Source organism: Nelumbo lutea, chromosome 1 (genome assembly GCF_056320005.1).
Source record: "Nelumbo lutea isolate HS-2025 chromosome 1, American lotus-T2T, whole genome shotgun sequence".
NCBI lineage: Eukaryota > Viridiplantae > Streptophyta > Magnoliopsida > Proteales > Nelumbonaceae > Nelumbo > Nelumbo lutea.
In genome coordinates this window covers 11,205,302-11,220,472 of record NC_142684.1, presented here as the reverse complement: position 1 = coordinate 11,220,472, position 15,171 = coordinate 11,205,302, and the positions used below count along the sequence as shown (strand labels likewise).

The window sequence follows — 15,171 nt, the reverse complement described above, 5'->3', positions numbered from 1 at the left end:
GAATCTAATCTGACGTTTACATTCTTATACGCCTGTCCCTCCCTAGACCCCGGAATGGCGGAAGCCTTGTATACTTGGCTGCTCTTAAGCTATACCTATCTAGGAGTCAGCTAGATCATAGGTAGAAGATTTATCCAGCGTTTAGATGCAAAATTAACTGTTGGTTAAATATGTTTGAACAGATTACAGCTTTGCAGGTGTATCGTGTATATATAGGAATTATGGATCCTGAAGGTGGTAATGGGTAAAAAGCGACTCCTAATAATTTATGTTGGTGGTGGTATGAAAAAGCATAGAATGGAAGGATTTATACTTGGATCCTTTGTGCCATAAATGTTCAAAGAAATGCCCTAGAATCTTTGTAGCCAAAAAGAAAAAGATCATATGTTGCTAGACTCGGCCAGACCATCCGCACTTGAACCTGTGCCCAGTAACCTTTTTGAGTCATGGTTAATGATTTTTATGGTTTAAATGTGCTAATTGTCAACAACTACCCATTAACATTCTGGTTTTTTGCCTGGCCCCGTTTTGAATTATATTCTAGAGAAGATAAACATTCTAGACGGTTGTGTTTGATTTGATAGAACTTGTGTTAGACAGTTATGCCCTTAGCTCCAATCAGATTGATGTATCTTTTGACATTTATTGTAAATGAATAAAGTACATAATTGATTTATGCCATTGTGGTGTATTTCTGTGTAATACCCTCAAATTAGACATTTATGAAACTCGTGTTAGTTTAGAATCTTCATAACCGTTGGATAGATCTTGGGAGATTTATCCTACTAAGGCTGGCACTGATGTACCACCAAGTTGGTTGGGGTGGTTTGTCTCAACTGCCAATGTGAGACCTGAGGTACATGTGTGAATTTTCTTGAAACTCTAAACTGAACCAAAATTCTAATATTGCCCTGGACCTTGGAGATAGATGGATAAAATTGGAATCTTACACCTGACCCTTAGACTCGATTATGGTATTACACTAGGTGCCGGATTGGGCTGTTTTTGATATACCAATTAGTGAGATCCTTAGAGGGGGTCAAAACCTAGGTATGTTGGGACAGTCCGAGAATTCATTTGAGTGAGTGATAATAGTGATAGGATCAGTCCCTTTGTCAGACAAAGTGAATGATCGGGGAATGCACTCTCTCTGATGGAAACCTAAACTGTCGGTAATTGATTTCAACCGTTGAAATTTGTTTTTGCAAAATATATTTATATAGAGATATACTTATATATATTATGGTTTCAAAATGTTTGCAAAAAGTTTTAATTCCCGGGATCCATGTGAGTAGAGAATGTAGCATTGTACATTGCAGCCGAAGGAGGGGTCATCTCTTGTCGGGCAGTGTTTGATCATTATGGGCTGAGAGGTTAAGTGTAAGACCATTGAGGGTAATACCTGATGGGTTAATCTTGCATCTGCCCATAGTCCTTGGGTTTTCATAAGGTAGTTGAACCCAATGACCATTTAGTGTAAATGTTGGGCCCATTAAGAGCCCATGGCGATAGACTCAGGGGTTCGCTGTTTCCTATAGTAAATTCGGCCATGCTTTTTAACAAAGGCTAGGCTGAACCTATGGCTGATGTGTATATCAATGTTTGGGTCCCACGCCATACAAAGAGTGTCAACTGGGCAGTAGGTTAAGGGGTAAGTGAACACAAGCTTAATGGGCCTAAAACCTAATTTAAACTGGGCTTAAGTTAGTTAATTAAAATGAGGAAAGATATGATTTATAATCTGATTAGGATTAGCTAAAGGATAAGATAGGTCTTATCCATTCAAGAGTCCATATCCAAATATCAGATTTGGATTAAGGAACTCTTTCCTAATTAGATTAGGAGGCTGATCCTGAGAAGGCTATAAATAAAGGGGGCAAATTCCTCAGTTACATAACACAACAACCTACAGAATTCTTTCATATTCTTGCCATTCCTACCCAGTTTGATCTCCTCTTGAGGAATTGATCAAGAAAGGTTCTTGATATTGTTTCTTGGCTGAAGAAATAATTTGAAGTCATGCTCACCAGACCTTGTTCGATTCTTGCTGAAGGATCCTGGTTCTTGTTGAAGAGCTATCCTACTGATCCTATTTCATTACACACTGTGTCATCTTCGGTGGAAGCGAGTTTTGGTATTCTCCTTGGGCGTGAATACCTTCATTGGGAGTTACTGCTACTTCGTATCAAGTATATCCCTCTCCTCTCTTTTGGTTTCAGATCTGGTCCGGTTTTGGATTCAATAACGATCATTGAAAATGCAGTTTTCTAAAATAGGGAATGTGATTCCTAGATGGGAGAGAAATTTTTGAAAATTTGCCCAACCTTCTTGTAGGGTTCGATCATCCATATAATGGATCTCTCATCCCTTCAACTTGAGGGACAAATAGAAAGTTGTTAGAAAGTTCATAAAGCGACGTTTGTTTGCAATACAAATCTGAATCGCATGCAAATTTTACACTTGGTTCAGTTTTGCATTGTTTGTCTGCAAACATGATTTATATTTTATACTGTTACCTGATGCAAAATTTGCACTTTTTGTTTCATTTGCCAGGTTGTGTTTGATTTGACAGAAATTAAGAGAGAAATAGAAAGTTGGGTTGAGCCCAGTTCAGAAATTTTGGGCTTGAGCCTAGGTTTTGTGTTCAAGCCCAACCTTGCATCAGGCTTGTAAATTTTGAATTCAGATTGGTTGAATGCTTTGGCTGTTCAGCGGGTTGTGGAATCAATGATGAGGTTCCATGTCTGTAATAAATTCATGGGCTCCACTGTGAAAGGTGCAGGCCCCATGTATTTTATTACTGGCGTGGAACTTCATCATTGGTTCCACAGCCTGCTAAACAGCCAAAGTGTTTAGCTAAACCTTGCTTGTAAATTTCAAGACCAAGCCAAGGTCAAAGTAATTCAAGCCTAGGCCTGACCTCCCCCACATATATTTAAATATGTGTATTGCACATATAATATATACATATTGATAAAACTCAGATTAGATGTTCATATATGTTCAAATCAGAAGAAAGAGAAGGAGAAGGAGAAAGAGAAGAAAAAAAGGAGAAAAGTCATAGCCGAACTAGAGAGAAAAATCTCAAAACCTCTAGTTGGTCTGTCTTTTATTTATACTCTTATAAGATATACAAGGATTACCATTGTGCCCTTAAGTGATGGCCACATCAGCAAAGCAATACATATATAACTAAACATAAAAGGACTGTACTACCCTTGTACAGCCGATTCTAACACATATTATTTATAATATTTGAAATGATTTGAGTATTAATAATTTGATAGAAAATATAGTTTTAAATAGAATGAATTGATGAAATAGGATTCATTTGGTTGACCCCATATAGTTGGGATGAACATGAATAATGATGTTATATATATAAATCAAGGTTGTCCACATCACCCTTATTCTTCTTTCTCCCTCACCCTTTCTTGCTTCCTCCTTTAACTCTCTCTCCTTCCTCCATTCTCCCTTCCCAGTCCTCCCAGCTCTCCCATTATGTCACATCATCATGTCTATCAACCAATCATAAAGATTCTAAAAAGGAACCTTGCCAAAACCTAGCTACGTATAAGGAAAAGTTTCCTTCCCATTCTTCCAAACTCAAACTCCTCCCCATTTCATAAATCATTGAGTTTTCCAGGTATGCTTTATTTTATTTTTGTTTAGCCAAAGAAAAAGATTGGTATGCTCTATTTTATTTTTGTTCAAGCGAGCTAAACAAAGATCAAAGAAATCAATTTTGATTGAAGTGAATGGTAAAAATTTTATAGGGACTTTGAGTTTTTACAAGTGGCAAACCATGAGAAAATATGACTGTTTGGTGGTTAACCTGACCTTATGAATATGCAGTTATCAATTTCCATCAACTTATGAATATGCAGTTATCGGCTGTTGATAATGCCCTCTGCAACCACTCCATGCGACATTTTCTGCACTTCGATGGTTAACCTGACCTTTGATTCTTAAGATTCAGTTTCGAAGGAGTAAAATTTAATATTTTGTATTATTTTGTATGTATTTGCATTATTTGTATTTGTATTTGTACTCCTTTTTAATTGAGCCTAAACTGTTTATTTAAACCCGTTGAGGTCATCGGTTTTTGGGTTAATGGTCCGACCATTTGATTTGACCGGACAACCTGTTCTGACAAATAAATTAAAAAATAAAAAATGGTCAAAACCCGTTGAATGGGTCAACAATTCGACTACCCAGGTTAATGAGTTGCTGACTTTTCCAATGATTTTTAACCAAAGTCCGGGTTTGGGGTAAAATGGAACCGATTACTTGAACGATTCCCGAGCCGAATAGTCCGATCGTTCGGATCAACAATGGTTCAAAAACCTTGCTTAAAACCCATTAGCAGTATATCCCAGTGCCCCACAAGGTAACATTTTGGCATATATATAAGGTAACTTTGTTAATTAAGTTAATCTTATTTCATAAAATAATAATCTAAAAAAATATGAAGCTAGATTTCATCAATTAATTTGACCGTTAATTCACTTCATTAATTCATAATATTAGTGTAAAAGCCAAAGACATCAGTGTAATTTGGTTAAGTTAAAAAGTTGACACTTGATTCACTTCATGAAGTTAAATATTAATTCACTTAAACAATTGATGCATATGAGAATGAGAAGAATTAATGCGTTAATGTAGTTAGGGTAATTTGATTAATTTGATTTATAACTAAATTAATTTTAAGAAGCCCAAATTAATTTAACTAAATTAATTAATATGGTTAAATAATTGATTTCACTTAAGGAAATTAGTTAATTATTATATAATTAAGTTGGGTGTCTTTAATTCAGTTAGTTAATTTAGATAATATAAATTTAATTGGGTAAATTAATTATACTTTTTTATCAATAACAGAAACTCATATTATTAAAAAAAAACAGCATTACATACAGCATTCCGGGTAGAGATAAAATGAGTAAATTAATTAAATTTAGATATGTAATTAATTTAAATTGATCCGAATGGATCAATTTTTTAGGTAGAATGACCCGGGTCCATAAACTAAATTTATTAATTCTATTTAACTTGGACATAGTTAAATAATTGGTATAGTCAAGTGATTTACTTAATTCATTAAATTAAAGATATAGTTAATTAAAATAATTAATATAGTTGAAAAATCATTCAATTAAGCGAATCACTTAATTTATTAATTAGTAAATTAATAGAATCAATTTCACATTAATTAGACAAAGAAAACATATCACCAAAATATGAAGTATTTATTAAACATAATAAATTGTTAAAATTAATTTACATGAATTAATTATTTATGTTTGTCCATATTAGATTTACATTTCTTCCTTTCCTTACTTAATTAGATGCATTGGATAAAGTTCTGAATCTGGTAATACCTAATAGATAAGGATCATTTTATGATTACTATTAGGCTATGTTTGGTTTGAAGGAAAAGGTAGGGAAAGGCAGGAAACCTATATAAGGTTTGTAGAAGTTTCCTTGCCTTTCCCTTCCTATTCCTACCTTTTCTTTCAAACCAAACACAACCTTAAGGAAAGTGAAAATATACAATTACGGAAAAAGAAGTACATGCTATAGATTGGTTCAAACAATTAATAAAATTAAGATAATTCTCCAATGAATCCTGTTCATCACATGAGGCTCTTTCAATTTCAACTTTCCATAAAATGCTCACGCATTGCACGGGTCCTCACTAGTTTTATATATAAAAGCTATAGGCCTGGAATCAGTTCTTGCTTGACCTGGTTCAATAATCAAAATTTGTGTATTGAGAGTCTTGCATGCCTTCATCAAAAATCCTTTTATATATATACTAGCAGAAGGGCATGCTCTATACATGTTCAAGTAAAGATAGGGTAGGCCAAGAGGCCCAAGACTCTAATTGAGAGTTGAGATTTGATTCCTGGATTGGACTCAAACAATACACTGCCACATAAAAAGCCCTATTCCTATGTCAATATTAGGGGTGATCATAAAAAACCAAAAGAACAAATCATACTAATAGGATCGAATAAAAAATTTCAGTTAACTAAACCGACCGGTATACACATATTTATATATATTATGTGTATTATATATATTATTTATATATATTTTATATTATCTATATATTGCAGATGAATATATTTGCATTAAACTGACGATTAACCGAACCGATTGACTTTGATTCAATTTCGATTACTGATTTTACAAAAATCAGTAGTACTCCGAACCATGAGCACCCCTAGTTAATATCATTACATTAAAATGGTAATTCATTCTCAAGATTCAATCAATCACATATGTTCTCAGGATTCCATAAACCTCAGTGATGCATATTTGGTTTGCCCAATTTTTGCTTGCTAGAGTATTATATATATATATATATATATATATATATATATATATATATATATATATATATATATATATATATATTAAAATTGGTCTGTCACCATACCTTTGAAATTTAATTTATTGTATGTATTGTATTTTTGTTATAAATTTATTTTTCTTAACTATATATTTTTTATAATTTATAGATTAATACTTATTAGAGATTAAACTATTATTTGAGATTACACTATTTATTGACTAATTTAGTATATTTTCAGTATTTATTATATTTTTGTAATTATTGTATTTTTATTATATATCTATTATATTTTCATTATAAACTTATTTTCAATGATTGTGTACGTTTGCTATAAATTTTCAATAATTATTGGAGATTAAACTATTGTTATTTATTAGATACTAGACTATAAATTTAGTTGAAATTAAGAGTTTTCAATGATTGGTTTAGTTCAGTTGTAGGTTGTTTCGCTAACCAAATTGATTTAGTCAAGTCCGTAGTTTGTCACTTGAAACCAATTGACCATTAGTGAAAACCCACTAACTTGGGTTGTATTGATTTGGGTCTATTTTCCATTTAGTTTGTTTGTTCAAAAGATTTAAACCTAAAAATTAACTTTAAATTTCATAAATTACAATGATATTATTAAAAAATAAATTACAAAAAGTAAATCTATGATATAAAATATTTTAGACTAATAAATATGAGAATTTTCCTACTTTTTCATATTAAAAAATTAAATTTAAAATATAAAATATTAATATATATTTGTTAAACCAAAGCCAATCAGAAATACTAGAAAACCGACCAACTCGAGTTGAGTTTGATTAGATTGTTTATTAAAAAGTTAAAATATAAAACAATTATATACTCTTATGTATTTCTATTGTTTAGCTTTTGCTTAACAAAGCTTGTGCATCGCACTGGTCCCCGTCACCATGTCTCTCCTTGCTCCATTATCCCCTCCCTGCATTCTCTTTGACTTTCTCTCCTCTCCCCTTCCCACCACTCTCATTAAGTCGTGTCACCCAACCACCTAAAAATATTCCTACAATCTCTCTCCTAAGGTATCTCATTTAAACCAATAGAAATTATCATGTTGCCCAACTCCCTAACCAATTCCTAAAATGCATCCCCCCAATCTATATCCACTCTCCCTCATTTAAAATATTCATACTAATTAATAAGTAGTTAAATATGGTTAATATTTAATACCACCCATATTCAATGAGTATTAAATAGTGTTATTACCAAAAGTTAATAAATACGGTTAGTAAATTACCAAAAATTAAATTTTCTTATTAGTATGGTTAATAAATTACCAAAAATTAATAAATATTGTTATTAATTAACCCATTAACAACATTTTATAGAAATTGAAAACTCTTTAACTAATTTCTATGAAATGAAATTATTAATTAATTTATATTGAAAAATAAAATATAAGTTAGTGTAATTTTGTTAGTAAACTACCAAATAAAAAAATATATTTAATAAAAATTTAAAAACTTTCAATAAATCCCCATAGTTACACAAATGCAATAATTTTTTCAAAATTTTTCGTAAAACTACATTTTCGTAAAATAACATTTTTGAAATGAAAAGATATAAAGTATTTGAAAGTTTATTTAAAATGCATTAAATAATTATTGAAAATTATTAGAATATTTTGAAAAAACTTATTACATTTGATAGATTTTGGAAAACCATTGAAAAATTATGTAATTTTCATTGAAAATTATTAAAGATAAATGTCTATGGGAAATGTAAAACTATAATTTGAACAAATAATTACACAAATTATTAAGAAAAATTAGTATAATATTGGAACAAGGAAATTATTGGTTAGTTTATATTAGAAATTATAAGATAAATTAGTATAATTCTATAAGTAAACCATTTAAAAAGAAAATAAATTATTTTATAAAAATTTAAAAATTTTTTAATAAATTTTCAAAATTATACAAGTACAATAAATTTTCCAAAATTTTCATAAAATTACATTTTTGAATGTTAAAGACAATTTAGTGTATTTTTAGAAATTTACCATGTGGTTGATACTCAATATCCTTTTGATCATTTCTATCATCAAATTGAATATTGGGTTGACGGGGATAGTATTTTCAAAACTAGATCAAACTAGATGGTTAGACCGAAAAAATTGGGAATCGGACACCATTTCACCTCAAAACCGCTTTTTGTCCAAAAACCGTTTATTTGGTTAGCGAACTGCTGACCTGGGAGGTTGAACCGTCAATCCGAACAATAATTTTTGGCATTTTTTTGTTTTTCTAATTTTTTTGTCAGAGCGAGTCATCCGTTCGGACCAAACAGTCGAACCATTCGACCCCATAACGGTTCCCTATCTGGTCCAATTTTAAAAACCTTGGGCAGGGAGTGAGTGCCTTGCCTTGAGCTTGGCTTGGTGTATGGCATGGCCTGGCCCAAGGCCCGGCCCATGGACCAGCCCGACTCATGGCACGACATGAGCCCATGTGGGTTCGGGCCATGGGCCGTGCCAAACCGACCCCCAAATTATCCTAGAGGAGGGAGGCACGGCCCGGGTTGCCTCATGGGCTAGCATGGCACGACTCGCACTTTGTGCGGGCCACATGCGGGTTGTGTCATGTCGACCTAGCACGACCCAATTTACACCTCTACTTGAACCTACCCAATACTGGGGACGGGGCAGGGAAATTCGAGGATTCTCCATCCTTGATGAGGAATGGGGTGCCTTGCCCCTAAACTCGCCTGACATTGAGGAGTGATTATCTTGCCTTGAACCCGCGTGACACTAAAGACAAGGCGGGGATGCAATAGAGTGTATTGACTATAGAGTAGGGAAAGGGATGGGGTGCCCTGCCCTGAACCCACCCCGTTGTCATTCATATATAATTGTTAATTATTAGTGGAATTAATAAAAATGTTAACTTTTATAATTATTTTTATTTATTTAAAATTAATCAAAATTTCATTTAAAAATAACAAAAAAGATAAAAATTATTAAAATTACTATAAATTATTAATAAAACTAAATTTATTAAAAAATATTTGATTAACAATAATTATTTTTTATAAATTAATATTAAATGAAAAATAAAATTATTAAATCTTTCAGACTTTCCCATACATCGCACGAGTCCCTGCTTGTACTATTTGTAAGGGGGATGTAGGGAGGGTTGGGTTAATTGAAGACAACCTACCCGTTAACAAGCCACACCAATTTATGTAGCAACATATGGATTCAATCGATCAGAATTGGATCCAACCAAACCATTTAAATGAACACATCGGATCACTCAACCCATTTCCAGCCTGCTTCATGTAATTTATATTTGATGATGTCTTAAGAGAGAGATTCCTTCTACACTTATGGTATGTGTCAATATCACAGACAACATCTTACCAAATGAGTTTCCGTTAGTTTTTTGGGTCATTCTGGCTTCTCGTCTTTCATTGCCAAATGGAAAAAGATCAAATTTTGGTATTTTTAACTTTGAAAAACCGTATAAAAAGATTTGTCAAATTATACGGGCCCATTCGGAGATGGCCTTTTCATCAAACCATATATTTGGTTAATTTGGTAAGCCGTTTATTTCATATCAGGTGGCATGACTCATTAGTTGATCCTACTATAATTAGTTTTCTGTATTAAGGTTTATTTCCTTAATAAATTGGATTAAAAAAAAAAAAAACTTGCAGATGTCAGACAATGACTTCCTATGGTTAGATAACTATATTGCCCAATCATCTTGGTATTCTTCAACAAGACTTCAGGTTGGTGATGATGTGGGTCAAATGCATTGTTGATCCTCTATTTTCTAATGGGAGAGAGAAAGACATAGTAAGTAGGTTTCTCTTGGTATTCTATCCGGTGTTTCTTTTGATCTCTTGGGGTTCTGAGTCTTTCCTCTTGCAATGGAGGAATACAAAGCTTATTCTTTATCAGAGGTCTTTCTCCATTCCTCCAAGAAAGATTGTTGGTTGATCATAAATGACAAGGTAAATTATTTTCTTATATAAAATGTATCTGCTTTAGAAATGACAAGTACCTAGTCTCCAGTTTGCTATGTTTAGGTATTTTATTTGGTTCTTCAGGGTCTGTTTTGATGATTATTTCTAGTTTAATTCAGGTTTATGATGTAACCAAGTTCTTGGAAGATCATCCAGGAGGTGAAGATGTTCTTTTAGAGGCATCAGGTAGAGAAAATCCTAATTCTATGAGAATTATATAATTCTGCTTTTATTAATGATTATAAGAAATTAACAATTTGAGCCAGACAAAACTTATTGGAGAGATCAGCTACATGGCTTTTGAAGGCCCTATCTTCTCTCTAGATAGATGCCATCTTCTCAACACTGACAAGCTTAAGAATCTTAATTTGAATGATTTTTTTTTTTTTAATTTCAGTGATTGAATTCCAAGAGGTGAAAAGGCTAGAAGGCAAGTGATTCAGTGAAAATAATAGTGACATGTGAACCACCTCTGGGTGTTGGTTTAAACTAACAGACAACTGGGTGTCCTGACTGTTGTTCATTACATATTTTACATTTTTTTTAGATGTTTCAACTAAGAAACAAACAGAAAAAAGGGGTTTTGCAAATCCAGAGAGAATTGGTCTAATTTGATCAATTCTTTGGTAGATATGTGAATGTCTAATAATTACCCAGCTTTTTTTGAGGTCTAATACATGCAGTTGAACATAACTCAACTGAGCCTCAATTCCAACTACTTGGGTCTGGTTACATAAATCCTGTCCCACCATTGTGTTCTATCAAGAGTTAACCATGTTTTCTAATGCCCTGTAACTGAAAAAAAAAAAAAAAAACAATTTAGGATTTGTGTTCATGTTGGATTGGATAAAGGCTTTTGTGTTGGTTGCCAATCTGAAACAGTCCTCTTTTACATGAGCTTTGAACCAATCCTTTCATAGTGGTTAAATATAAGAAGTGACTAATCTACAATGTCCAGATTGTAAATCAATACCAAGGGGTTATCTTCATCTTGTTTTCTCCTTTTTATTTTTCAGTTAATAGCCTTTTGAAAACCATGTGGAATTGTATCACTTTATCCTAGTTTCATAGCATTTGAAATCATGGGCTTGTGTTCATCATCCAAAATGATACCATGGACCAAATGCTAATAGAAAGTAGAAATGAAATCAGTTTGAAGAGCTAAAATGAGTTAATTTTATCATTCCATGTTAAGTGATATAAAATCTTCCAAATGCTAAGCAAACCCAAGATGAAATGATTTCTTTCTGTTTGGTTTTCAAAAGCCATAATAAATAATGATTTGATTTTAGAAAATTTCATCATTTTCTACTAATGATGTTTGTTTTTGAACTTACTATTGAAAATTCAAGCCAATGGAGATGCCACAGAAGCTTTTGATGATGTGGGTCATAGTTCCACAGCCACCAGCATGATGAATAGTTATCTCATTGGTTTTCTGGAGGGTTCTGATGCTGGAAAAGACATTGGAGGTTTGCAGACTATGAGGGAAAAGAAAGAAAAGGGATCTGCTTTGGCCAAAGCCAAAAAGGAAATGAAGCCATCTGTTGTCATCAACTTAATGCAGTACAGTATCCCTCTTATCATCTTTGGTGTGGCATTCGGAGCTTGGTATTTTCTTAATAAAGCCAACTAGTCTTGATTCTCATCTTTAAGCCATTTTTGTCACACAATAAAAGTAATTAATGTTGCGAACTTATGTGTCAATATCTGGAAGCCTATGTAATATTTTTTTATTTTTATCTATCTATCTATCTATATATATCTGCTTTATATGATATAGAAATATAGATAGATAAATAAAATATGAATCTATAGAATTCAATCAAAATTCGACTTTGTTTTTTTTTTATAATTAGAAGCATATATATATATATATACACATATATGAGATATGTATGAGGCAATAAGCAAAGACACATGCTTAGTCTTTTAACCAAGTTTGGGCCCCATGCATTTGTACTAATGCAATAAAAATTGCACTGCAACCAAACACAGCCCTAATTAATTAGGACCCGTGGCTTTTTAGAACTAGGCCAAGGATTTCTACACAAGTTTCCTAGAGCTCGTGGGGGTTGGTAATGACCCATCTAGCTGTCAGGTTATGATATGATATTAAGTCGTCCTATCGATTGATTTCAATTATTCTATTTCATTTATTTATTTATTTTTTGTGGTTAAGATTTCAATCAACCATCTGTATTTTGGCTATGTATGGGTGAGTGGGACAGAATTTAGTTGACTAATTTGCTTCACCTAAACAATGTCCACATCAGCTGGATAGAGACTTGAGAACTTCATATACGACTTCTAAACCTCTAATTATCTTTAGAAGCGGGATTTGTTCCTCACAAATGGCGCTAGGAACATCTCCCGTGAATATCTAATAAGCACGGAAAATGACTGGTAGGATGTGTGTGTGAGGCGCCTGTGAGACGTCAGGTGTAAGGAACAGATCTGATCTCGACTACCACCGATAACAATGACTTGGCATGCTTCCAAACAGTGGAGTGGAGATCATGATTTTGCTTCATTTGTAAGAAGTTGACATAGATCCGTTAACTAATCCGATCCGTTAATTTGATCCGCTGAATCATAGTAACTAAAACAAACCAACCCTATTCAGGATCCGGAATCGTCAAGTTCATGGGGTTAAGTGTTACAATCCCCAAATTACAAGGTGGTTATCTATAATTTGTCATATTATGTATGTTAGCATATTAATATAGTCACCCCACTCTAAGTACTTGTGTATGTGCAATAGGTTTTTTGGCTTTGACAACCTTTGAATTTAGCTAAAAAAAAATACTCTAAAGAATTAAAATGACCATTTTCACCCTCAAACTATGATGGGAAGGCTACTTTAAGGCAAAAACAAACAACGTTAGAGATGTCAATGGATTCGTTAGACAATGAATAAAACAATAAAGGATGCTTATGTGACACTACTCAACATTGAAATGCCACTTTAGACCCTAAATTTTGAAAATGTCACTTTAATCAAGTTAATTAAATAAGTTATTTCAAGGTCTATAAAGTAAATTAAGTAAATTACACTAATTAAGATAATTAAATAAATTATGTAACTGAATAAGTAATAAGTAAATCAAATTAATTAAGGAAACTAATGATTAAGTAAATTAAATAAATAAAGCTAACCAAATCTAAATAACTAAATTAAGCCAATTAAGTGAATTAATTGATTGATTAAGTAAATTAAGCTAGGTAAATAGAGTAATTAAATAATCAAAACTAATTTATGTAAATAAGTAACTTAAGTTATTGTTAATTAAGTAAATTAAGATTATAAGTAAATAAAAGTAATTAAAGAAAGTATGTAAATTAGTTTGATTAAGGAGATTGAGTTACAAAGTTAACTAAGTAAATTAAGCGATTGCTAATTTACTATTAATTAAGCTAATGAAATTAGTTTTAAGTAATAATTTATTCTTATTTTTTAATTAGTTTTAAGTAATAATTTATTCTTATTTTTTAATTATTTATTGATAAATTAACTACTGTTAATTTAATGACCTTAATTTGACAAAATCTTTAAAGTAATTTACTTCAAAGTTAATAAAATTTATTTTTTAATTAATATATTTTTTAACATCTAAAGCGGCTTTTTTTTCAAAATTTAGGGTCCAAAGTAACATGCCATTACCATTTTTTTTTTTTACTTAAGTAGTACCACATGCGCATGCTTTATTGTATTATTCTTTCGATGAAATCTATTTTTTTCTTAAAGCGTCCTTTCGATCATAGTTTGAGGGAAAAAATGGCCCTTTTAATTCTTTAGCGTCTAAAGTAGTTTTTTTTTTCAAATTTCAAGGGTTATCAGAGACAAAATCCAAGTATAAAATCATCATATTATCATATGTCTAGAGGTGTCAATTTAATAAATGAGCATATTATTTTATGGAATAATAGGTTATACCAATTATATAACTGTGTCTTTTTGGATTATACTCAACAGACCCAATTAATAGCTCAATTAATAATTGGGTTGATTTTGTGTCTGCTATTATAGATAAAGATTAAAATATTGATATGGGGTATCGAATTCGTATTCATAGATCCCAAAACACATGGATACATTGAAACAAATTAAATAGTGCTGGGGTTTTTGAAATTTTGGGAATAAAAAAAAAAAGCCATCTCTCTCTCATGCATTTAAAATAAAAAATAAAAAAGTAAAAAATATGGGCAAATATTGATATGCACCAATACTAAAAGATGGGTATCGAGTGTATTGATATTTTGATCCTTGATTACAGACCTTATTGGTTAGGGATTGGTTCTGCATATATATATATATATATATATACATGTTATCAGTTTGAGGCAAGGTCCACCATTATACAGATCAGACCTGATCCATGAACAACACTAATCTTCTACGGAGTTTACAATTTGGTTAGGGTTGCTTTGTACAACTTCCATTCAGGGCTGCAAATCGAGTTGTTCAATTTAAAGAATTTCAACGACATCAGACTTGGGTTAGGGTTCGGCCCATATAAAATTTGACAAAATTTCCATCCGAACCCTGTTATGATGTAGTACTCAACCCATCTGCTTGAGCCTAAAGGTCCCATTGGCCAACTCAAGGAAATCTACTCCAATACAAGAGCAGTTATCAGAATGATGTAGATTTCAATCTGATGGTTGACAGTATATTTATAGGCAAGCACCAAGGATTAAAATGCATATAAATTTAATTGATACTTTCTTTTAACCTTTATATCAATGTATCCATATCTATCTGGATGCATTGGTATGGGACATATCATATCGATATTCCAATTATTGGCAATTAC

At 32.0% G+C, this 15,171-nt stretch overlaps 2 protein-coding genes across 2 annotated transcripts in view; both read left to right on the top strand.

Annotated features, from left to right (window-relative positions):
• Nucleotides 1–4,085, top strand: part of LOC148873515 (uncharacterized) — a 33,111-nt gene extending 29,026 nt beyond the window's left edge. The window contains exon 2 of the transcript XR_016104535.1: nt 3,856–4,085. The gene's annotated coding sequence lies outside the window, so the exon portion shown is untranslated. The remainder of the gene's footprint in view (nt 1–3,855) is intronic.
• Nucleotides 4,086–10,128: 6,043 nt separating this feature from the next.
• Nucleotides 10,129–12,185, top strand: LOC148873514 (uncharacterized). The gene is made up of 3 exons (XM_088962203.1): nt 10,129–10,342; nt 10,474–10,540; nt 11,707–12,185. The coding sequence occupies exons 1-3, from the start codon at nt 10,259–10,261 to the stop codon at nt 11,988–11,990; spliced, it is 435 nt and encodes a 144-aa protein (XP_088818329.1). The 5' UTR covers nt 10,129–10,258; the 3' UTR covers nt 11,991–12,185.
• The last annotated feature ends 2,986 nt before the right edge of the window (nt 12,186–15,171 follow it).